At 38.7% G+C, this 25,352-nt stretch overlaps 1 protein-coding gene across 1 annotated transcript in view; it reads left to right on the forward strand.

Moving 5' to 3' along the window:
• Positions 1–25,352, forward strand: part of MROH9 (maestro heat like repeat family member 9) — a 106,035-nt gene that overhangs the window by 67,293 nt on the left and 13,390 nt on the right. Inside the window, exons 16-20 of the mRNA XM_045297963.1 lie at positions 4,034–4,186; positions 4,285–4,401; positions 5,178–5,280; positions 12,307–12,369; positions 14,752–14,957. Coding sequence (XP_045153898.1) covers positions 4,034–4,186; positions 4,285–4,401; positions 5,178–5,280; positions 12,307–12,369; positions 14,752–14,957 — 642 coding nt within the window. The remainder of the gene's footprint in view (positions 1–4,033; positions 4,187–4,284; positions 4,402–5,177; positions 5,281–12,306; positions 12,370–14,751; positions 14,958–25,352) is intronic.

Here is a 25,352-nt window from a genome sequence, read left to right on the forward strand (position 1 = left end):
TCATTGTGAATGAGGGGGGAAGTGTGGAGTGGAGACCCAAATCCCATTTGTAGGCCACTGGACATCCCCTTGAAGAGGGGTCTCGGGGAGGAGATGAACCAGTTAGGGTGCAGGGTAGCAACGATGAAACACAACCTTCCTCTAGTTCCTAAAGGCTTCCTCCCCACCCACGATCATGATCCCAGGCTAGACTGGAGGATGTACACTGGTACAGATAGGAACTGGAAACACAGGGAATCCAGGGCGGATGATCCCTTCAAGACCAGTGGTGAGAGTGGTGGTACTAGGAGGGTAAAGGGAAGGTGGGTTGAAAAGGGGGAACTGGTTACATGGTTCTACATATAACCTCCTCCCTGGGGGACGGACAACAGAAAAGTGGGTGAAGGGAGACATTGGACAGTGCAAGATATGACAAAATAATAACTTATAAATTATCAAGGGTTCATGAGGGAGGGTGGGAGTGGGGATGGAGGGGGAAAATGATGAGCTGATGCCAGGGGCTTAAGTGGAGAGCATATGTTTTGAGAATGATGAGGGCAATGAATGTACAAATGTGCTTTGCACAATTCATGCAAGTATGGATTGTGATAAGAGTTGTATGAGCCTCTAATAAAATGATTAAAAATAATTGTGTTACTTAGGCTCAAATCCCTGTTCCATCTCTTAATAGCTGCAGAATCTTTGGGCCTCAGTCTCTTTGAGCATCCATTTCCCCTTCTGCAAAAGATAGGGAAGCACATGTTTATTATGGGGATTAGAGTTGATAGGAACAATTTTTCATATGTGATTATTATATTAAATTTTGTCACCATTTGAGTTAGTTAATTGTGCCAGCCTGGCTGATAATCACATGTGGGGCTAATTAAAAGGCGGAGGGATAAATGGGTGGTGAGTCTCGCCTTTCTGGTTCTCCGGTCTCTTGCTTTGTGATGGTAGCACCAGGGTGCAGCTGTCTTAGCAGGTCCCTGCTTCAGCTTGCAAGATTGACTTCCTACAAGACATCCCAAGGAGAAGCCACATGGACCTACCCCGATGCAGCCCTGGGTGCTGGAGCAGCCATGTGGAGACCCCTGCTAGTGCTGAGATGCTTATTCTGTTCACTGACTCAGCTTTCCTCCTGCAGTTGGCATTATTGCCTCTGTTTTGTGAGGTGAAGGACTTTGTGGACTGGTGTAGGGTATGGGTTAATGTTGGACTTGTGGGCTTGGGCAGCATTGGGTTGGGATGTTTTCGTGATGCACATTTTCTTTGCATAAAACTCTCTTATACATGAGTTGCTGTGGATTTGTTTCTCCAAACTACCCAGACTAATACACCATTATATTAAAAAAAATAACATTTGAAAAGTCCTATTTCATATGGAAAATGTGTTCCAGAAAAGCTGGATGATGATAATATATTTTAATATTAAAGAAAACTTTGATATACCATGAAATATCTATTTATCCTTAAAGACTTCTGTAATGAACTGTTCATGAGCCAGAAAAATATTTCATTACAGAGATAATCCAAATGTATTGCTACTTGGGTCCTAGTTTGCATATGCCCAATTTTTTTTTAATTTGCTTACATATAGCTAGCTCCATGATCAGTAGATGACTGCAAACAAGTTCTCTCAGTAATACACTTGTCTTCATTTTTTAGGGCATTTTCAAAAAATGAAATATATTTCCCCCAAAGTAAAAGTTATTTTGAGATCAGGGCTCACAGCAAATTGTAAACAAATGGCAAGAAGGTAATTTTCCCAAAGCATCAAAGCTTTGCCACAAGTTTATGTGAATGCTACATCACATAAGTCAGAGCAAAGCCAAGCTCACCGCCATTGAGTCAATTCTAACTCAAAGTGACCCTATCAGGCAGTTTAGAAGTGCCCCTGTGTTTCCAAGATTGCAAGTCCAGAACTTAGATGGATTAAATGTTTTAAAGGTTAGAGAGACCTCAAACGTGAACTCAAGACAGAGAGGTCAGTCCATTCAAAAGGTTACGGTGTTTGCTTTTTAAGATTCTCAAGGGAGTGGCTACTTTTTACAGCTCATCCCACACCCCCAAAAGGACACGGGATGATCATAGCAGCTTATTAGGAAGTTTCAAGAAAACTTAAAAAAAAAAAAGACAAGAAAATTGGGCTTGAGATTTTTTTTTTTTCATCATGAAAACACACCTATTCCTTCTTTGAGGGTAACAAGGGCTGCTGTAGCAAAAAACTTAGTTGGCAAATCTGAACCCCCAAGCCCTACAGCACTGATCTTGCACCTTCAGACTTCAGTTGCCCCAATTCACAGAACATCGAAAGGGAATATGCTTTTAGTACCTTGAAGGAGCCCCGGGGGCATAATAGGTTATGGGCTGGTAGCTGGTAAGATCAGTCTTTCAAAACCACCAGTTGCTCCATATTCAAGAAAGGTGAGGTTTTCTGCCCTGGAAAGACATACAGCCTCAGAAACCCTCGATAGAATCACTTTGCGTTGGAATTGAATGCATTACAGCAGGTTTAGGATTTGGTTTAATCTTTTGAGAATGCCCAAACTACCATCAAAAACAACATTTTGTGTGTGAATTGAGGGTTGACATTTCAGATAATCACATTTTTTACACAAGTTAAGCTCCTTAACAAATTCTCCATTAGCTTATCCTACCCGGCCCTTCACCTCTTATGGAATACCATCCTCCCTTCACTCAAGCCAACATCTATCTACCTGTCGAGCCTATTGCTTCATCTCTACTTTTCCCTCCCACCCTTGATAACCATCAAAGTTTGTTTCTTTTAGTGTGAAAACCTTTGTCTTATTTTTTTTCTTTGTTACAGTGGTCTCCTACCCTTTTGTCCTTTTGTAACTGAGCAATTTCACCAGCACAAGGTTTCCAGGCCCATCCATGCCATGAGACGTTTCATGTTTCACCATTGCTTTTCCATGATGCACCCTATTCCATTGTGCATATATCGGTGCTTCTTTATCCAGTCTCTATTTGTGGGAATTTATGATATTTCCATCTCTTGGTGTTGCAAACAGTGTTGTGATAAGCTTGGGGGTACATATGTCTGTTCATGTCATGGCTCCTACTTATTCAGGGTATCAATTCAGCAAAGGGATTGGTGGGTCGTGTGGAATTTCTATTCCCAGTTGTTTGAGGTAGCATCACATCCTTTTGCACAGTGGATGTACATTTTTACAGTCCCACCAGCAGTGTATGATAGATTGATGTTGTGTAAATAGAAAAGAACAGAATTAGTTCACAAAGGGTTACCAAGATGGAAACACTGAATTCATAAAGATATCGATCTACATGGAGGATCTGTTGAGAAAAAGTATCATCAGATTTTTATATTTTCATTTAATAAAGGTTGAAATGAATAGTAGCAATACTTTTTAACTTACCCTAGTATTGGATAATGTATAAATTCTTAATTATCCAGAATTCACTGAAGAATGATTATAAGAATTATAAGAAGAAGAAACTTAGATTTGGAAAATTATTTTTGTATGAACACAATGATGAAGATAGTAATGATGATAACAGTCATGTCTAAATTTTACTGAACACTTGTTATGTATCAGGCATGGTTTTAAGTGACTTTATATGAACTATACTATAATCTTTTCAATAATCCTATTATTATTATTATTATCCCTTGCTTACAGAAAAGGAAACAAACAAATAAATGTCAATTAATTTAGCCAAGGTCATGTGAATAACTAGTTGGGGATGTCCATATAAAAAGTTAGTTTTCTAATAGTTTATGAAACTTAAAGGTGAGTTCTTCTGACTCACATTATTTCTCCTCTCAAATCCTTATCATCCAAACTTCTCCTTATCTGGCCTAAGTAGTCCTTGGAAACCTCATTCTAAGCTAAGGGTCCAAGGATTCTTGGCTGCTAACCATTATTTTTTTGAAGTGTCAATGTATGTGTTTAAAAATGTCTATGCATGTATTTGTGTGTATATGTTATATGTATATATAAGTATATTGCCCTTTCATTCAAAAGAAGTTCTGATATTATTCTCAAATGAGGACTTGGTGTGCACATTCCAGAGTAGTGAAGGCGTTCGGAGTATGGCCATCAGGCACTTTGGTGAATTACTCAGGGATATGTATCAATACACGTGGATGTTCAAAGACGTGGTCTTGGAAGGCCTGGTGTCTCTTATCCTGTTTCTGGAGGATCCGACGATGGTAGTAGTTAGAGTAAGTCCTGCTGTCTTATTTTTCTTAGTTGTGCTGAAAACCGTAGGGTTTTATGTACCAATGGCTGAACAGATACTCATTGACATTCTATTTTACAGGCATGTAAATATACATTAGAAATCTGCTCCTTACAATTTGACTGGTCGATAACATATTGGCTCACAGACAAAAATTATGATTTTGAAATGGTGGTGCTCAACATCTGTAATAATCTTGTAAGTAATCTCTTATTTTTTACCAACAAAAGAGATGTGGAAAGAACTTAAAAGATATCCAAATTTATGAAAATTCTGATTGGAAAGAGAATGGATTCTGGAAAAGTAATATAAAAAGAAGCAATAAATGGGTGTTTATGACCAGGGCTTAAGACCAAAGAAAATTAAAGTTCTAAATTTTTCTTCCTCAATACTAATCATCTACTTATCCACTAATACCAATCATCTACTTAGCCACTTTTTCCTTCAGTTTAACTATTATGCCTTCCTTCATCCCACCCTCTTTAAACCATGGATAAGTTTCAAGGTACAAAGAGTATTTCAAATGATCAAAAGGAAAATTGGAATTTTGTTCCCACTGCCTTATGAACTGCCCCTCTTGAAACCACCTTGAACTGGAATGGCAAACAAATAGGGATGGAGGAATGCTAACCAAAGTTTTGAAACACAAAGTTGCATTGGAAAATCATGTTGTTGTTGTTGTTGTTGTTAGGTGCCATCAAGTTGGTTCTAACTCAGAGCAACCCTAAATACACCAGAATTAGCCTGTGCAGTCCTGCACTGTCCTCACAATTGTTAAATTTGAGGCTGTTGTTATGTTCAAGGACATTGCTGAATGAGACCTGCAAGCAAACACAGAGTTCATACATAAAAAGCCTCAAGTTGTAGAATTAATCCTATATATGATATAAGTAAATAGTTTTCTCTTGAAGCTGCTCTAGATGAAGCAAATGTGCTTTTTCAACATTTAAGATATTTCTGTCTTTTATTACCAGAATATTTCTCACTGGAGCTACCTTACAGATTTGATATCTGATACACTAGGATTTCTGAACAGTTCCCGAGCATATCTGAGGAGGGGAGCAGTTATTTTACTAGGTAAATAAAATTCAATATTCATTTCTTAATATGCTTGTCTTAAAAGGAACAAAATTACTGTACCAATTGATCTCTTGAAAAAAATATCAATTGCCTTTGTTTGTTATAACCAGCACCTGTCTTTGTAGAGAGGTAATATAGAGATTGTATGCTAGCTATACACACATACTGTATGTATAGAAGTTAATGCACATGATAGAAAGAGGGTTCACTTTTATAATACATAGTGAATTCAAGGAGTATAACCCCCACAAAGTGGAATTTTTTTCAAAGCTATGTATTTACTTTTTTTTAACAAAACAAAGTTATCACCTTTTAAGTACTTTCCATTACACTTAATACATTTGTCAAATCTGAAATTCTATTCTTGAAAACATTTTTCAAACTCATCTGTTTGGATACCTGACAGCACCTCCTCATTTTTTCTTCACCACTTCTACATCATCAAATCACTGTCCTTTCCTGTCCTTCTTCATACTTGGAAACAAAAAGAAGTCACATGGAGTGAGGTCAGGTGTGTAAGGTGTGTGGGACAAGAGAGGCATGCTGGTTTTTTGCTTACTGGTGAAGTAGGTACCTCCAGACATTATTGGTAGGCCTAAAGAACTTGGAATACTTTCCCAAGATGGGTAGAAGCTGGGATAACTCAAGCAGTCCCAGTAGTCAAGGGGCCAAGAGGTCAAGGAACAATGAAGCAGAAGTTGAAGAGACAAGGAACACAGCTAACAGAGCTACCTTGGTCTGAAAGGGTACGACCATGGCCTTCTTGGTTTCACAGTCAGATCCTCACCAACTTAGTTATGGAGTGTGGGGCTTTCATTCACAAGTGCTAGGTAGATGTGACTGAATCTGCTGCCCGAAGTTGATGGGATGGGGCTGCCAGGCTGAAGGAGTGGGGTTGTCACTCAGACTAGGAGAAGGGGCTGCCCAAGATTAAGGGAGCATAATTATCATCCCAGTGGGACTAGAAGTTGAAACTGAAACCCAAAGTCAAGGAACCTGCACCCAGAATCCAGAGAGCCTGGCTAACAAACAGTCTCGAGGGCAGTGCCAATGTCTAGATGGTCTCAGAGAGGAGAGGATTGTGTTCAGAACTTGAAAGCCATTGTAAATTGTGCTGCTGAGTTTGAGCTTGCTTGGTGCTTCTATTATTTTTGAAGAGTTTGTAAAGTTTTGGTAGTAAATAATTTTAAAACATTTTTTAGGTAATCACCAGTGAGGTCTACTGTTCCCCAGCTTTTTGTGGAAAGTTTTTAATTATTGCTTAAATCTCCAATTATAGGTTTGTTCAGATTTCCTTTGTTCTTGAGTTAACTTTGGAAATAAATGTCCTTCAAGAATTGGGTAGTTCTATTTTTTTTCTAATGAACTATCACACTTTCACAGTGACTGTACCATTTTGAATTCCCACCAGCAATATATATGATTCAAATTTCTCCACATCTTCACCAACATTTGTAATTTTCCGGTTTTGTTTAATTTTCATGATTCTAGTGGAAATGGTATCTCACTGGTTTGGATTATTCTGTGGTTGCTAATGAAATTGAACATCTTTTCATGTGTTTGATAGCCATTTTAATTTTATGGTTCGGTTATTTGTCCTTTTGTTGTTGAATTGTTAAAATTACCCCTCCCCAACCCCTACCCCACACATATGGGTTATTAGACCTATGAGACAAATGGTTTCTGAAGATATTTTCCATTTAGTAGCTAGTTTTTTCTCCTTTAGGGTAAAGTCTTTTGGTGAATTAAATTTTTTATTTTGTATGGGTTCCAGTTATATATATTTGTCTTTAACTGCTCTCACTTAAAATTAGATAGTCCAATTGTTAAAACCTAGGGACAAGTTTCCCTATATTTTCTTTTTCAGTTTTCACTTTTAGGTCTTTAATTCATGTTGAATTTTTGTATGTTTTTGTGTATAGGGTGGAAATATATCTTTTCCAACACCATTTATTGAAGATATTCTTCTTTTCATGGTGAATGAACTTAGCATCCTTGCCAAAAATAAGTTGATCCTAGATGAGTGGGTTTATTTCTGGATTCTCAGTTCTGTTCCATTCATCTATCGCTCCATATGCTTATTATTATTATATAAGTACTAGACTGTTTCGGTAACTGTAGCTATTTAATGTGTTTTAAATTCGGGAAGTCTGAATCCTCCTCTTTTGGTTTCTTCTCTTTCAACATTGCTTTAGTTATTAAGGGCTTCTATTATTCCATATAAAGTTGAGGATGATTTTTCCATTTATATAAAGAAGTGAATTTTGATTGCATTGAATTTATTGATTACTTTGTAGTAAAACAGTAAGTCAAAATGATTGTTCCAAAAACATAGAAACAAAATTTTGTTTTATTAAACAAGCTTTTCAAAATGTAGAAACTATTGTTTCTTGACACATTTTCCATCCTAGGTCAATATACTAGTAAAGGTGTGTTCCATATGTCTAACCCTTCCCAGGAGGGTCCAAATTATTCCATTTACACAACATCAATATGACTATTTTTGGCACCAAGAGATTCAATTTGTAGTCCTATTCAATTTGTAGTCCTTAAGTTCATTGAGTTTGGGGAACAAAAAAGTCTAGAAGATCAAGATTAGAGTTGTAGGGTGGATAGATTAAGGTGTCCCAACAAAATTCTTGTACAACGCCCCTTGCTATCCTCAAAGAATAAGCTGGTCCTCGGTACAACTTCCTTGACCTTTCATTAGCCATTAACTTCCCTTTGTAGTCACCAAGCAGGGGCCAAACACATTTCCTCATTCCATTCTTCTTTACCCTATTCTGACACCAACCGTCCCTTCCACGAAACTGTACTTCTATCCTGAGTTTGATAATTCCTTGCAATGACCACACAGAACTCACAGGCAATACTCAAATTCAAGGGGGGTTACTAGAGAAATTAAGTGGTAACCACAATCAGGATCAGCACACACTGAGGAGATAGTCATTGGTTCACAGCAACACCTCTCTCCTCAGCCAGTAGCCATGTCTCTCTCCAGTCCTCAGTCTGTCAGTCACAAGCTCCCTCTTCTCTATAGACCAGGAAGCTATCCAGCCATGTCCTCCTCTGGTCTTAAGCCTCTTGGCTACATGATCCCTCTATATGCCAATATGGCAACCTCGATCTCACTGTCCCATAGTCTCCGCACTGTTCCTATTTCTCTGTCTCCAGTGCCTCTGGGCTTGGCCTGAACCACTTCAGACAGGGATGTGGAATGTGTTCTTCCAATGTTACTGGTCCTTCTTCTCTGTGTCCAAGATGGTTCTCATACACAGATGAATGGCATGGCATTTTAGCCAAACATGCCCCAAGGAAAACAAAGGATGGTGTCTTAACTCACACATTCTAGGAAAGAGGCCTTCAAGATACAAAGAAGCAAAGAGTATGCCTTGGTTCACACCCTCTCCTAAGGACAGGATTTAACCCCATCTTAATCCTATCCAGTAGTATATCAGAGAACTCACTCCAGAATGGGATTATAGTCACAGATATAGAGCCCCAAATCATGATACATCGCAAAAGTAAGATAGCTAGAAGACCATATCAACTGACTACATCTCAGGTATATGTCCAAAAGACTTGAAAGAAGTGACGCAAACAGATAATTAGATATCAGTAATCATTGCAGCACTATTCACAATAGGCAAAAGGTGGAAGCAACCTCAATGCTCATCCATAGATGAAAAGACCAATGAAATGTGAAACATACATGCAATGTAATACTACAACCCAGCAAGTAAGAGAAATGAAATCTTGATGCACACAACAATTGGAATGGAACTTAAGGACATAATGCTGAGAAAACTAAGTCACGCATAAAAAGACAGATATTGTATGACATGCTTTATAGAAAAAGGCCAAAACTGGTCAATGTACACAGGCTACAACTTATTAATGGTGGAAGGAGGGGGAGAAAGGAGGTTAATGGTGATGGGAAATTTACATTAAGGATAAGTATTGTAATTGCTGTTAATAAGCCATACATTTGTAAAAGTTAAATTGGCAAAAGCATTTTGACCCAAGGTAAATTGGCATAACATAGTTCATAGACAATGTTCTGCATCCTACTTTGCTGAGTAGGGCTGGGTTCTTGGAAACTTGTGAATAGCCATATAAGGTACAATTATTGGTCTCTCCACTGGAATCTGGAGGAAGTAAGGGTGAAGAAAATAATATACCAAATGCATTATTTCACCGCACAAATATCTGCCTCCATTACCTTGAGAAAAGCATAGAACTAACACTACCAAGGAATCCAAATTGTCAAAGAAGAAGTAAAACTTGCTCTATTTGCAGATGATAGCATCCTATACATATGAAGCTCCAAGAACTTGACAAAAAATTGTTGAGCAAAATCAAAAGATTTGACAGCATGGACAGCTACAGATCAACATACAATAATCAGTTGGAGTCTTGTATATTTATGAAAAAAGCTATGAAAAACGAATAGGGAAACAATGCCACTCACAATAGCCACAAAAATGATGAAATAGTTAAGAATAAACATAACTAGAAAAACAACATAGGTGTACCAAGAAAACTATAAAACACTACTACAAGAAACTAAAAGAGATCTACATAAATGGAAATGTTCCATGTTTATGGCTTAATATTGTGCAAATGTCAATTTTTCCTAAATATAAAATTCTGAGCTCTATCCCAACTTCCTTCTTTTAAAAACGAGTAGAAAAATGAATTCACTTTATGTGGAGAGCAAAGAGATCCAGCATAGTCAAAGAACTATAATAAGATTAATAAAGTAGGAGGCTTCCCACTTTCTGATCCTCAAAGCTCTAACTCAGTAACAGTAGTTAAAACAGGCTAGTCTTGGAATAATAATAGATGCCTAGACCAATGGCAGAAGAGAGAACCAAGAAATACATCCATCCCCCCACAGACGTATGATCTTCAACAAAGAGTTAAAAAAATATTAAATGGGGAAAAATAGAGTCTCTTCAACAAATGGTGCTGGCAAAATTGCATGTCCATCGGCGGAAGAAGGATACAAGGCCTATACCTCACCATGTACAAAAAAATGAATTCAAGGTGGATTAAAGACCTAAATGGAACCCCTAGAGCTATAAAGACCATGAATGAGAAAATAGGTACAAACTTGAGGGTCCTAATACGGGAAATAAGCACACCGTCAAACATAATGAAAAAAATGCATACACCGGAGAAGACAAAATAGATGACAGGGAACTACTAACAATAAGACACTTTCAAAAGAATAAACAGAACTCACAAATGGGGAAAATTTGGCAGCAATATATTGGACATGGACTAATCTCTAAAATCTATATCAACCGGCAACACCTCAACAAGATAAAGAGGGATAATCCAATTAAGAAATGAACAGAGAGTTCACCAAAGAAGACATTCAGATGGTCAAAAACAGAAAGAAATACAATCTCTAGCTTCCTGAGAGATGCATATGTTCTCTTCTGCATCAATTGTTATGATCATGCTGTTCTTGTCTTTTTAAAAATTCATATGGTGGATTACATTTATAATTTTTCTCACCAGTGCAGTTTTCAGTTTTCTTAAAAGTTCTTCACAATAATCACCCACTTGTGTCCTTTGATCAAATCTAACAAGATCACCTTTTGGTATATCACAAACACAGTCACCATAGCCTTGTGAGCTGACCTCTCTGTCTTGGCCCAGGAGAGCTCCTGAGAAGCCAGTTTTGATCCCCCACCCTTCTTTTCTTTTGAAGCACCCTAAGGGGCCTAAGGCATAGGCATATATTGCTGTAAGGACTTGTCTACAATCACTGATTGTAGACACACGTGTTGTTTGGAATAAACTACATGTATAAACTGGAACTCTAATAGCAGTACTTTGTTACTGACCCTCTGGCAAGCACAATTTAAGATGCGAATGAGCCCGTAAAGCTGTATGGAAAGACAAATTTTTGGTTTTCCCCCTCTCGAGGTAGTGTCAGATCATTTATACACCATATAAAAATACCTTGATCCTTACTTTATGCCACATGATTCCAGTTGGAGTGTAGATAGGAATGAAAAATATAAAACAAAGTTTCTAAAAGTCAATTTGAGAGACTGTCTTGATGTCTTTGAATAATGCAAACTTTTTCTAAACAAAGCCCCAAAAGTCAAACCTGTTGCTATCGAGTTAATTCCAATTGACAGTCTCTTGTACAGAGAGGCTGGTGGGTTCAAACCACCTGCATTTTGGTTTGCAGGTGAGGATTTAATCTCTATGCCACCAGAGCTTCTGGACTCTTGTGTGTACTTGTTTCCTAACACGACCAACAGGTTCATTAAAAATTAGCCAAATGTTTGACAAATTGGATCACAATAAGATTAGATACTTCTATTCATCAAAATAAACAATTGACTGCTAACCCAAAGGTCATCTGTTTGAACCCACCAGCTGCTCTACATGCCCCCCCCCCCAAAAAGGGGGTGGTGGTCAATCTCCTTCCATAAAGTTGTACAGCCTTGGAAACTATATAGGGTGATGTTATGTAAGCCTATAGGGTCGGTATGAGTCAGAATTAACTCTCTGGAAGTGGATTTGGACTAGGTTCATTAAAAAAAATGGAAAAGTTCACGAGCCTGCCTTGTAGCTATGGAAATTAATGAACTACTACATACAAGAATATGGATTGACTTCTCAAATGTAATGTTGAGAAAAAGAAGCCATGGACACACACAAGGCATCTGAACAGTGCAGGTGGAGACTGGGAGGGACAGGAGGAATGCTTCTGAAACACTAATAATTTTCTACCTAATAACCTAGGCAGTGACTAGGGAATGTTCAATTGGTGGTCATTCGTTGAGCTGTACAAATGATGATCTGTATACATTTACACACACACCGGTTTATTTTAATTACGACTTTTTATTAATCAGTAATTATTTGAAAGCACTAAAAGATGACTCAATAGTTACCTGGAAATGCTTTGTTTCAAAGAAAGCAAAGAAAGACAATAGAAGATAACACATTTTCATAATGTATTGTGGAGTAACTTCAATTTTACTTTATGCATAGGGTACTTGGCAAAATTGTGCAGCCATTTACTCCTCAGCCTTGAAATTGAAGTGATGCTTGATGGTACGTATTAAAGTTTCAAAGTATTTATTCAGAAGTCTATATAAATTTACTGTTTTAATTCTAGTCACAAAATAAGGTCTATAATGGTCCCAGGGATGGCAGTAAGGTGATGGTAGTGGGTGGGGTGTGATGGGCTTTCGGGTGATTAGTGTGAGGACTGGGATAAAGGCCATCTTTTATTTCTCTCACCCACTCTCCTGTTTCTAGCTCTCCATTGAACCCTTTCATCATTTCAGATTTAGCTAACATCTAATATACCTGAACAGGTGTAGAGAGGTGAGGGTGCATTTACTCATTCATCCAATAATGTCTAGACTCTGGGGATATAGCAGCAAACAAAATGAAACCAAGTGTCTTCCCTCAGGGAATTTAAAATCCAAAATCCAATCCCACTGCTGTCAATCAATTCCTACTCATAGCAACCCTGATAGAGCCCAAGAGGAGAGCACCTCTGGAGGGTTACCAACGGTGTAAATCTTTATGGAAGACGCTGCTGCATCTTTCCTTTCTGAGTGGCTCGGGGGTTTGAACTACCCACCTTTCAGTTAACAGCTGAGCACTTAGTTGTACCACCAGGACAATGATGAGGCCTGAGGCCCTCACATTTTGATAGAATAAATGTTAATTTTTCTTAATTCCTTCTTCTGCAAATGTACATAATTATTCAGTAAATAAGGAGCCCTGGTGGCACATTGGCTAAGTGCTTGACCATTAGGCGCTTAGTTGCTACACCAAAAGATCACCAGGTAACCCAATTCAGTGGTTTGGGAAAGAGCAAATGAGCTGCTTTTGTTAAGATTCCACACAAACCCAGTGCCATCAAGTTGATTCCAACTTATAAAACTACTGCTATGGAGTGACTCTTGCAAGGAGTTCTCCCCCACCCTATACTCATAAGTACAATCTACTCCACACTATGAGTTATAACTGACTCCACCATCAGTGAGTTTTCCAACGCACAGCGACTCTGTATAGAGTTTGTGAAACTGTGAATCTATGCAGGAGCAGAGAGTGTCACCTTTCCCCCACAAACCAGCTGGTGGGTTTCAACCTCTGACCTTAACCTTTAGCAGCCCAGTGTCTACCCCACAGTGCCACCAAGGCTTCTTACTATAAGTATTATGATCAAGAAAAGCCTATGGGAAATTCCACTCTGTTGCATGGGGCTTCCATGAATGGGAATCAATTCAATAAAACTCAACAACACAATGACACCCGATTTTGGGGGTATTACTCATGAATGCACTCAGCCGCCAACCACCAAGGCTGGAAGGTTAAGTGCATCCAGAGGCACAACAGAAAAAAACACAGTGATCTACTTCTAAAACGTCAGTTGTTGAAAACACTGTGGAGCACAGTTTTACACTGCACACGAAGCATGAACTCACCAAAGCCAGAATAATCTGGAGAAACTGAGGGGGGTGGGTAGGGGGGATGCCCTCCAGGACCAGAATGCTTACATTTCTTCAGTTTTCATTTGTTTGTTTATTTATTCATTCAATAAACATATATTTCTTGATTGCTTACTAGATGCAAGGCGTCTAGTTCTCCCCTTTTCTCTCTCAGAATTTTTTTCTTCTTTCTCACCTGTGCTCTTTCTCCTCCCACTCCTTCTTTCTCTTTTTCTGTTTCTTTTAATTATAGAAGAAAACAGTAATTACTCATAATCTAACTGGAAAAAATGAGATTAACATCTGGCATATGTTTAAAGAACATCAGCATTTTCCATATTTATTTTTTAATGAACTTATAATTATGTTATCATTGGTTTCACTGTCCAAAATACTTTTGCATGCCAAAAATACAATTTTGCATTTTTATTAAGTGCACTGTATTTCACTTCATGAATATTACTAATGCAACCAATCCCTTAGCAGTGGTTCTCAACCTTCCTAATGCCATGACCCTTTAAAACAGTTCCTCATGTTGTGGTGACCCCCAAACCATAAAATCATTTTCATTGCTACTTAATCACTATAATTTTGCTACTGTTATGAATTGGGCAACCCCTGTGAAAGGGTCGCTCACCCCACAAGGGTCATGACCCACAGGTTGAGAAACACTGCCTTATTGTTTAATGTAAGACTGATCCTAACTTTTGTCACTATTGTAAGAAATATTGAACCTCTTTATGAATATATATTTTGCTATATAGTAAAATGTTCAGCATATATTAACAATTGGTAAATGTTTAGTGAATATTGTCATTTTTCTTTCCTGGTAAAGATGGAGGTTAAAATTTCCTGAAAGCTGTTGCTCCAAATAATGGGATTTCGGGTAGGGGCGCTCTGTAGATGTTTTAGGGGACTCTTGGGGTTAGATTTTCTAAGGTTCTAAGGAAACTACTGATCCCTTGAACAAAACACCTTCCTGCTATTTCAGCTATTGATCGAATGCTTAGAGATGAAGACTCTTCAATCCGGGAGTTGGCAAAGCAAACAAAAAAGCTTTTTCAGGAAATATCCTATGGATTGACCTCCTCAAGTGTTAAACAAACCTTCAGAAGATTGTTTAACTTCTTCTGCTTCAAAAAATTGAAGATAATTTATCATTATAAAAAAATTCGATATGACAAGGATCTGTTACGGGTAGAATAGCATAGAGAAGACTGTGGAGACGCTTAGGAAGAATGAGAAGTTTGTCAATGCCTTGGAGCAGACCGCAGAAAATGAACTTTCTCCCTCTTGTTAACTGGAGTCTACTTTCTGAAAGGTGCTAGAAGCCCTTGCTGCTCCTTCTTAATTCTTTATTCAAATACAGAAATGAGACATGTGTATCTGTGGCAGTGTTCAAATGTTCTGCTTTATCAAATCCATTAATAATATAGGGTGGGGGGCACATGTAAAGCATTTGATGAGGGGCGCTTGAAATTTGAAACCAGATTTAATCAACATACCTCATCTGATCACCTTCTAAGTGTCAGACACTGTGAAGACAGTGGGGACATACGGATGATATAAACAGGATTTCCATAATCAGGAAGGTCACTATCCAGTGACGCACAGTGTGCTCATTTCTATCCTGCTGAAAGGAACACTGCCTAGAACAGTGTTCCCAAAGGAGAAGAGGAAACTGATCAGGCGATAGGAATCAAAAAACCTCTCGCTGCCATGGAGTCAATGCCGGCACACAGTAACCCTATAGGACAGGGTAGAACTGCCCCTATGAGTGACTCTTTACATGAGTAGAAAGCCCCATCTTTCTCCCACAGAGCAGGTGGTGGGCCTTGCAGATCTCAGTCCTTTGGGTGACCACTTGGCCACCTGGTCTCCTCTACAGTAAAAGGAAGGGAGGAAGGAAATATATACCAAGTAGAGGCACTAAAGTAAAAAGGAGTATTGGAGAAAACTAAGGAGTTTGTTTTGGTAAAACTATGGGCAAGAAAAGAATGGGAAGAACGGGGACCTGAAGAGAAGATTATGTGGTGCTAATGGGTTTAAACTTTTTAAAACAAAAATTGGAGAGTTGAACATAGTAGCTGTGTTAGTCTGGGTAAGTTAGAGAAACAAATCCACAGAAACTCATGTACAAGAGACAGTTCTATGTAAAGGTTAAGTGCGCATCAAGAAAACATCCCAACCCAGAGCTGCCCAAGCCCACACGTCCAACATTAACCCATTAACCCATATTTCCAACACCAATCCACAAAGTCCTCTTCCATCTCACAAAACATACACAATGACATCGACTGCAGGAGGAAAGCCCAGTCAGTGAATGTGTAAGCATCTCAGCACTGGCAGGGGTCTCCACACGGCTGCTCCAGCACCCAGGGCTGCATCGGGGTAGATCCATATGGCTTCTCATCAGGGATGTCTTGCAGGAAGTAAGCCTTGCCAGCTGAAGCAGGGAACTGGCTAAGGCATCTGCGCCCTGGTCTGACGATCAGAAACAAGAGATCCGAGAACTCGAAAGGCAAGGCTCACTGAGCCTTTTATCTCTCTGCCATTCAATTAACCTCACATGTGTTTATCGGCCAGGTTGGCACAATAAACTAACTACCTTAGTAGCTCAACATCTCCCTTCCAGATTAAATCCAAACTTATCTTAGGGTATAAAAGATCTTCTATGAACTGACTTCACATATCTTTCATGCCTCCTGAATTACCCTCCTAACATCCTCTGTCACCTTCCTACCATCAAGACACTTCGCTCCCTCAACTCCCTGCCATTGAGTGATTCATAGTCACACTAAATTACTCATACTTAGATGAAAGGTGTTTTTCCTCTATTGTTCTAATGTGACTTCCCAGTGTGTTATCTTGCAGTTTATGTAAGCTTTCATGTCTCTTCAGGCTCACTTTGCTGGTGTGGGGCAACAGCTGTTTCAGCTTCCTCTGAATCCTCCTATACCTCTTGACTTATGGTCCAAATGTGGATTTACTTCTGTTTACAAAGGACAACAGCTTTTTTGGGCAGAATTTCCATATCATCTGATGATCTGATACCCACCTCATCACATGATGGAAGCACTAAGGAGACCGGCATGGGTTCCAGCTCGAGTTTACCTCCTCTACTTTGTCCTTGCTCTTTCCACTTCATATATATTTTCCCATCCCAACCCCCTGCACTGAAGTAAGTGGTTTGTAAGCTTAATGTTGAATACCTAGTAGATTGTAAACTATGAGCAAGGGAACCATGCTTATTTTCCTTACTAATGTATTCCCGGCACTGACTGGCAAGTAGCATTTAATAAATATGGATTCAGCAAGCAGATGATTTTATAGTGGACCTAGTCTTGCCTTTAGAAAAAAATGTTGTGTGTCCTTCCCAAGCCCCAATGCAACCACTCCTCTCACAAAATTCTGCCTCACTCACTGACCTTGGACCATACCTTGGCTAAAACAAGGTAACTAGCCTAAAGTGTTTGTCTTTTTACCATTGGAAGTAGGGATACAGCCTTTATACACCATATATGGTTCTTGTGAAGGTAACAGATCTAAAAGTCTTGAAAATCGATATATTTGTCTGAAGCCTGGGAAAAGGCATTGTGCTTGGTGATGCGGAGAAGCAGTGGAAAAGAGGAAGGCCCTCAATCCCAGGAGTTCATGCACGAACAGCACGACTGAGCAGAGGATCTGGTGGGTTAGAATCAGAAACTCTGAATGTGAGTCTTTGAACCTGCACGTATTAGTTGCGTCATTTTCATATCTCAGGTAGTTATTAAGACTTCCTCCAATCCTGCTGCAGTGCTCTACTTCATAACGTCCAGCTTCTTGGATTATTTGCTTATTGTACAGATCGAATAAATATCATGAGAGGCTACAACCTTGATGCACATCTTTCCTGATTTTAAAACAGAAAGCATTCCTTTGTTCTGTTTGAACCATTCCCTCTTAGTCCATGCATAGGTTCCCCATAAGCAGAGTGAAATGTTCTCTTACTCCTTTTTGCCTCCAGGCTATCAACAATCAATAAAACACAAGTACATATCTTTCTGGTATTCTCTGCTTTTAACCGAGATCCATCGGAGGTCAGCAACAATCCCCCTTGTTCCACATCCTCTTTTGAATCAAGCTTGCATTGGTGACAATACCAATGTACTGCCGAATGACGTTCAGCAAAATTTTACTTGCATGTGATATTAATGATATTATTTAATAATTTCCACAATCTTTTGGATAATCTCTCTTTAAGATGGTTAGAAATATGGATATTTTCTAGTTGGATAGCCAGGTAGCTGTGTTCCACATTTCTGGACATAGGTGAATGTTTCCAATGCCTCATCAGTGGGTTGAAACATTTCAATTGGTATTCCATCAATTCTTGGAGCCTTGCTTTTCTCTAATGCCTTCAGTCCATTTTGGACTTCTTCCTTCAGTAACATTGGTTCTTGATCATATGTTCCCACTTGAAATCGCTGAATGTTGAATAGATCTTCTTGCATATTTCTTCCATCTTCTTTGATTTATCATTCAATGCTTTTCCCATAAAGCCTATTAAATTGCAATACAAGGCTTGATTTTTTTTTCAAGCTGATCTTTCAGCTTGAAATACACAGAGTGTATTCTTCTGCTTTTGTTTTCTAACTCCACATTTCATTATACTATTTGTCTGTATGAGCTGCCCTTTGAAAATTTATGTTCAGCTCATTTACTTCAACATTTTTTCCATTTGTTTGAGCTACTCTGTGATCAAGAGCAAATTTAGGCATCTCTTCTGACATTGACTTTGATCTTTTCTTTTTTTCCTTTCTTTTTCATGACCTTTTGCTTTTTTCATGTGTGATGCTCTTGATTTCATTCCACAGTTTTTCAGGTCTTCTGTTATTAGTGTTCAGTGAATCAAACCTATTATGATATTCTCAAAATTAAAGTGGATTATACTTAAAGTCATATTTTGGCTCTCATTGACTTGTTATAATTTTTTTCAACTTCACCACACAAATGGTGCTTTGTCAGATACTAATAACCTCATGATAATAATTACTTATCTTTAACTTACCAAGCTGCTATAAAAATAATACATTATTATTTAAACATTTCCTATACCAGAAACTGTATTTGTTGTACAAAGGAAACATCCATACTTACAACAGTAAAAAGATAAAAATTTTAGGCTTATTACCTTGTTTAAGCCAAGATATGGTCCCAGGCTGGTTTGCTAAAATTTTGTGAAAGAAATGATGTTCTTCGTGCTTGGGAAGGACACCTAGCCAGTAGCCTGTTTTCCAAAAGCAAGTCTAGGCCCACTCTAGAATTAATTTTCTTGTTGAATCCATATTTATTGAATCTGTTTGCTACCCAGTGCTGGGAATGCATTAAGAAAATCAGCATAGTCCTTTGGTTTATAGAGTTTACAATCTACTAGGTAGACAACATTAAACAATCTTACAAATCATTTGCTGTTATAAATGGTTATTTGTACAATAGAAAGAAACACAGGATACTCTGAGATTATGTCATAAAGAAACCTGATATAAAAAATAGGGATTTGAGAAATCTTTTAAAATCTCTTTATTTAAGATAAGATCTGGGAGATACATAAAAATATATTATAAGAATTGGAGAATTTCATGCTAACAGAAAGAATATCAAAGGCAAATCAGTAATGAGTCCATCTGTGGCATGTTCAAAAAATAAAGACAATTGGGTTGATGGAGCATGGTATGTTCAAGTGGGATTGGCAAAGGGTGACACTGGAATTGTTGACCGAGGCATAGACTATGCCAGGAATGTAGGGTTTTATTCCAAGTCTGATGGGAAAACATTGAAGAAGAAAATTAGGGGTAAAAATGACACACCATCTGAGGTTTAAAAAGGGAATAATTTGGCTGTTTTGCCAGGAAAAAAATGGGAGGTTGGAAAATGTGAAGGCAAGAGACAAGTTGGGTCATTACTGTAGGTCAAGAAAGTTGTGGAATGACAAGTTGCAATAGAAATGATAACCCATACCAAACCATGATGTATGGAGAAATCTATGCCTAAAGTGTATTTAAAACCAACCCTTTCAGCCCCAGGACCTTTGTTCCAAAGAAAACAAATCACTTTCAGCTACTCCAAGCAGGTTTACCAGTTTGGGTAAAGACTTTACTTCCTTCCTAAAAACCAGCCTATAACTACCTCCCACCCTCAAATGTATTTCTCTTGTCTACCTCCCCTCTGAGATAGTCAGAGTGTGTCAAGGTCAGGCTCTTCAGGCTCTCAGGGTCAGTGGGTTTCTACCATGGGTCTTGTATCTGTGGCTTTGACAGTAACTTGGTGGTGACGCTGCAATGAAAAAAATAGTATATGGATTTTAAAAAATATTTTTCAATAGATATGTTTTGGAGGTAAACCCATACATCTTAGAAATGAAAAATGAATGGTTGAAGAAACAAGTTGTTAAAAATTGGCTTCCTATTTCTGTTATTTTGTTTTAACCTCCTGAAGATAAAGGCTGAGGAATTAGGTGTGATGTTGAAAAACCAAAAATTTGGATCTTTAGTAACCTGGTTTCGTTTCACCCTCTGACCCAGCTGATGTTGGGAAAGTTCCTTACCTGCCTCAGGTTTCCATTCGCACGATGTAAAATGGAGAAAAAGGATATCCCTCACAACCCCTATTGAAAATCGTTTGCTAGGTCCTCAAAAAGTTAAACGCAGAATTTCCAGACTATATAGCAACTCTTTACCTAAACATAGACCCAGAACAATTCAAAGCAGGAGCACAGGCAGCAACCTAGACAAAGAGAAAGGATGTCCTAATATCTTCTATGGTCTGAATGCATCTTGAAAACATTATGCTGAGTGAAATAAGTCAGTCACAAAAGGATAGTTGTTGTGTGACCCAGATACATGAAATAGCTGGAATGTGTAGAAGTGTGTAGAAGTCCAAGTCTATGGGAAGTTAATGGGAAAGGTGATAGGAGGGAGAAGGAGGGAATCATTGCTTGAAGTACTGGGTTTCTGTTATGAGTAATAGAAAAAGTTGGGAACAGTTTCCAAATATGGCGCTACAATATGATGAAGTAATGTCACTGAATTATACACATGAAAATGTTCAAATGGAAAGTTTTGCATTATGTGTGGGTGTGTATGGATAGTATATAGATGAAGGAACATCAAAATGGGGTTAAAAGATAATGATATGCATTTGTATATACGAGGAACTGTATATAGTTGTAGATATAGCTGTAGCTATAGCTATATTATCGTCATTGAGTTGATACTGATCCATAGTGACCTTATAAGACAAGGTAGAAATGCCCTTGTAAGATTCTGAGACTATAACTGTTTACAATAGAAAACCTCATCTTTCTCCCATGGAGTTCCTGGTGGTTTCAAACTTCTGACCTTGCAATTAGCAGTCCAAAGTGTAACCATGAAGCTGCCAAGAAAAAGGACAGAGCCTTCTACTCCTGTAAACAGATACAGTCTTGGAAAATCACACAGACAGTTCTACTCTGTCCTATGGGGTCATTATGAGTCAGCATTGACTGGATGGCAGTGAGTGTTTTATATATAACAAAATGAAAAATCAAAAAGAAGTAAAAGAATGGGTTCCCTGTCATAAGACTGTTATGAGAAATAAATGTTTATGAAGTTCTTAGCATAGTTTCTGACATATATGAAGCATTCATTGTATTAGCTACTGTACTAAATGTTTTCACAAGCATCAATTCTGATATTTGGTGTATTTTGTATTATGCATTTTTCTTTTGGAGGAAGTTGTAGTCTTTTTAAGAAATCATTTTATTGGAGACTCAGATAGCTCTTATCACAATACATACATGCATACATTGTCTCAAGAACATTTTTGCATATGTTGCCATTATCATTTTCAAAACATTTTCTTTCTACTTGAGTGCTTGGTCTCAGTTCCTCATTTCCCCCCTTCCCTCCACCACCCTCCCTCCCTCACGAACCCTTGATGATTTATAAATGATTACTTTTTCATGTCTTACACTGACCAATGTCTACCTTCACCCACTTTTCTGTTGTCCATCCCCCAGGGAGGGGGTTATATGTAGACCATTGTGATAGGTTTCCCCTTTGTCTCCCCACCTTCCCCTTCCCCTCCTGGTATTGCTTCTCTCATTATTGGTCCTGAGGGGTTTATCTGTCCTGGATTCCCTGTTTCCAGCTCTTATCTGTACTTCTGTACATGCTCTAGTCTAGCCACATTTGTAAGGGAGATTTGGGATCATGATAGAGGAGGGAGAAAGCATTAAAAGAACTAGAGGAAAGTTCTGTGTCTCATTGGTGCTATACTGCATCATGACTGGCTCAGCTCTTCCTTGTGACCCTTCTGTAAGAGGATGTCCAATTGTCTATAGATAGGTTTTGGGTCTCCACTCCACACACACCCTCATTCAAATTGCTGTGATTTTTTGTTCTGGGTCTTTGATACCTCATGATCACACAGGCTGGTGTGGGTCTGCATGTGGTCTTTGTTGCTTCTCAGCTAGATAGTCACTTGTTTGTCTTCAAGCCTTTAAGACCTCAGATGCTATATCTTTTGATAGCTGGGCACCATCAGCTATCTTCACCACATTTACTATGCAGCCATTTTGTTCTCAGCTATCATGTCGGGAAGGTGAGCATGAGGGAATGTCAGGTTATTAGAACAGTGGTCTTGCATTGAGGGAGTACTTGTGTAGAGGTCCAATGTCCACCTGCTACCTTGACACTTAATATATAAATATATGTACATAGATCTATTTCCCTATCGTTATATATAATTATATTTATATATGTACATGCCTGTATTTAGACCTATATAAATGCGCTTTGCCTCCAAGTTCTTTCCTCTATTTCCTTTTACTTTCCTCTTGTACCACAATAATGTCCACCCTTCATTCGGGTTTCAGTAATTCCTCTCTGTTACATTGCCCTTGATCAAGCACTACCAGGTTTCCTACACTTTCCTTGCCATTAATTTTAAATCACTTGTTGTTCCCTTTTCCTTAGGTTTGTTAACACCCACTTCCTTTCCCTGCATCCCCTCTCCCATGCCCCCCCCTAGAACCTTCGGTACCTTTGTTTTCCCCTCCAGACTGTTTATCCCGCCTATCTTGTCTAGATAGACATGCAGAGCCAACAGTAAGCACAAAATCAAGGCAAAGCAAAACAAAACAACAAAAGAAAACCCCCAAACCAAGCAGCAACAACAAAAAACCGACAAAAAGAGAAAAGCCTATAAATAGTTCCAGGTCTGTTTGTTGACCTTCAGGCATGTTTTCCGGTTAAGTGGGATAAGATGCCATGTTCTGGCTCCAAAGTCTATTTTTGGTATTCCCCGGGGACTTCATTGCTTTGCTCCCCTTGCTGCTCTGTTGCACGCCCTTAGCGTTTCGCCCCAGTGTGGCAGGATCAGATAGTGCACAATTCCTGCACTGTGCCTCCAGTATTGTCCTTCATAGCGCTATGGGCCAGTGAGGGATGTCTTGTCTCATGGTGGGGCCTGCCCTATGGTCTTCCCTCTGCATTGTGTGTTCTCAGCAGGATTATTGTCCTCACGGTTTGGTGGACCAGGATGTGTTTCACTCTCTCTCCTTTCCTCTTTGTTTGCTCCTGTGTGCTCTGATCAGATGCACCCCTCTCTCTGAGTTGTAGCTTCAGTGCTGTCCTCTGTAGTGCATTCATCTGGGTGGGGGAGTGGGGGCATCCACGTAGTTGGGATTGGGGCCAGCCCCACTGACCTCTCTATTGGTTCCCTGCATTATGTCATCTTCTACATCAATTTATCTTTTGGTCACAAGTTCCTTTTCTGTCTGGTGACATAATCTACTTCTCACTCAATTCTGGGTGTCAACTTTAACTTCATCTTGGGGGTAGAAATCCAAGAAGCTCGCATGGCACCAAGCTATCAGGTGAGAGATGCGGGACAAAAAGAGATGCAGACAATTGCCTCACAATGACATCACCGAGACAAATTTCAGTCTGTCAGAGGCTCAGCCATCAGTAATTAAGTCGCCACTGGACGTTGTTTGTCCCCATCTCAAGGTCTCTTAATACTTGGCTCTCTCAGCCACTCATGCCTTTATGAAAGTTCACAAAGAATTAATATCTTCTGTTGTGGGAAGCTAGGTAGGGCTGCCCAAGGTATTTCACCCTTTAAACTCTATTCATCCCTCTCTACACAAGCCCCATAGAAACTCTAGAGCCCTTGAGAAAGTATAGGTACCATGTACTTCCCTGGTTCAATAAGGATGAATAGGAAGCCCAGGGCCTATATGCCAATGGATCTGCATACTGCCATGAAATTTGCTTATTCATCTTCCTCATCAAGGCAACTCAGAAGGTTTTAGTTTTCTTGCCTCAGTTACAAAACAAACTCAATCTGACCTGGGCCTGAGGAAAAATAATATTCTTTAAAATCTGTAATTTAGCCTCAAGTCCTTCATTTGTATCATTGGGATAAAGATCATTGTACTCTTCTCAAAGTGTTCTTCTGAATATGGATGAGATAATGTACTCAAAGTGCTCAGTACTGTGCACATCATCGAGATAAGTGTTTGCTATTATGACTATTAATCTTGTTATACTTCTATCCTAACACTTGTCAGAAATTGATCACTGAAAACACAGAAACTTGTTCTGTAAACTACTTCGAGAAGACAAACTACTGCCACTCACAAAAGGAAAGTTGTGCAATGAACTGTAATAAGAAATGAGTTCACATAGGGCTGTAGCTTTCAATAAATATCTGTCTTTCACACAGCATGAGATCGTTGGCTTTTTATTTATTAACAAAACAGTTAGGAGGAAAATGAAATGGAAAAGAATTCTTATTAAATTGGTTTCCCTAAGACCTCATTCCCAGGTAAGTTATTACAGGAAACTTTCATACACCTAGGGTCCCAAAATAAGTTTCAAGTAAAAGATTATGGAATAGAGTGGTCTACAGATTTTATATATTGGAGTGCATGTGAGAAAGAGAAAGGATATATTGTTTAGTTGTTTTTCTAGTTGAGCCTAGCCTGATCATCTTTGTTCAAATTTATACATCCTGGCAGTGTTGTGACCATGGATGTATGACCAGAAAGAAAATTCCCTCCCCTATAACTATAAGATTGATGTATTAAGGCTGGATTTTCTGATTAATGATATAACAAGCTAACATTTGTCAAAAGAAATTACCTCCCCTAGGGTATATACATTTGTACAAGTAAGTAGTCATAGAGACAGTAGGAAGCAAATCTCATGCTAAGAAAGCAGTTGCTTTTCCCAAGGTTGTATTTGAGACCATGTCTTGAGTTTAACAAGAATATGAAGCACTTTTTTTTTGTTCGAAAACTTTTATTTTATTTTATTTTTTTATTATTATTATTTTTAATCAATTTATTGGGGCTCATCCAATTCATCACAATACATAGATCAATTGTATAAAACACATCTATACATTTGTTGCCCTCATCATTCCCAAAATTCGCTTGCCTCTTGAGTTCCCGGAATCAGTTCATTTTCCTTTTTTTCCCCCTCCCCTTCCCTTCCTCCTCCCCTCTCCCCCATGCACCCTTAATCATTTATAAATTATTATTGTATCTTATATTACACTGTCCGG

The sequence above is a fragment of the Echinops telfairi genome, unplaced genomic scaffold, assembly GCF_000313985.2.
Source record: "Echinops telfairi isolate 266 unplaced genomic scaffold, ASM31398v2 ScPeMD7_7424;HRSCAF=8462, whole genome shotgun sequence".
Taxonomy (NCBI): Eukaryota; Metazoa; Chordata; class Mammalia; order Afrosoricida; family Tenrecidae; genus Echinops; species Echinops telfairi.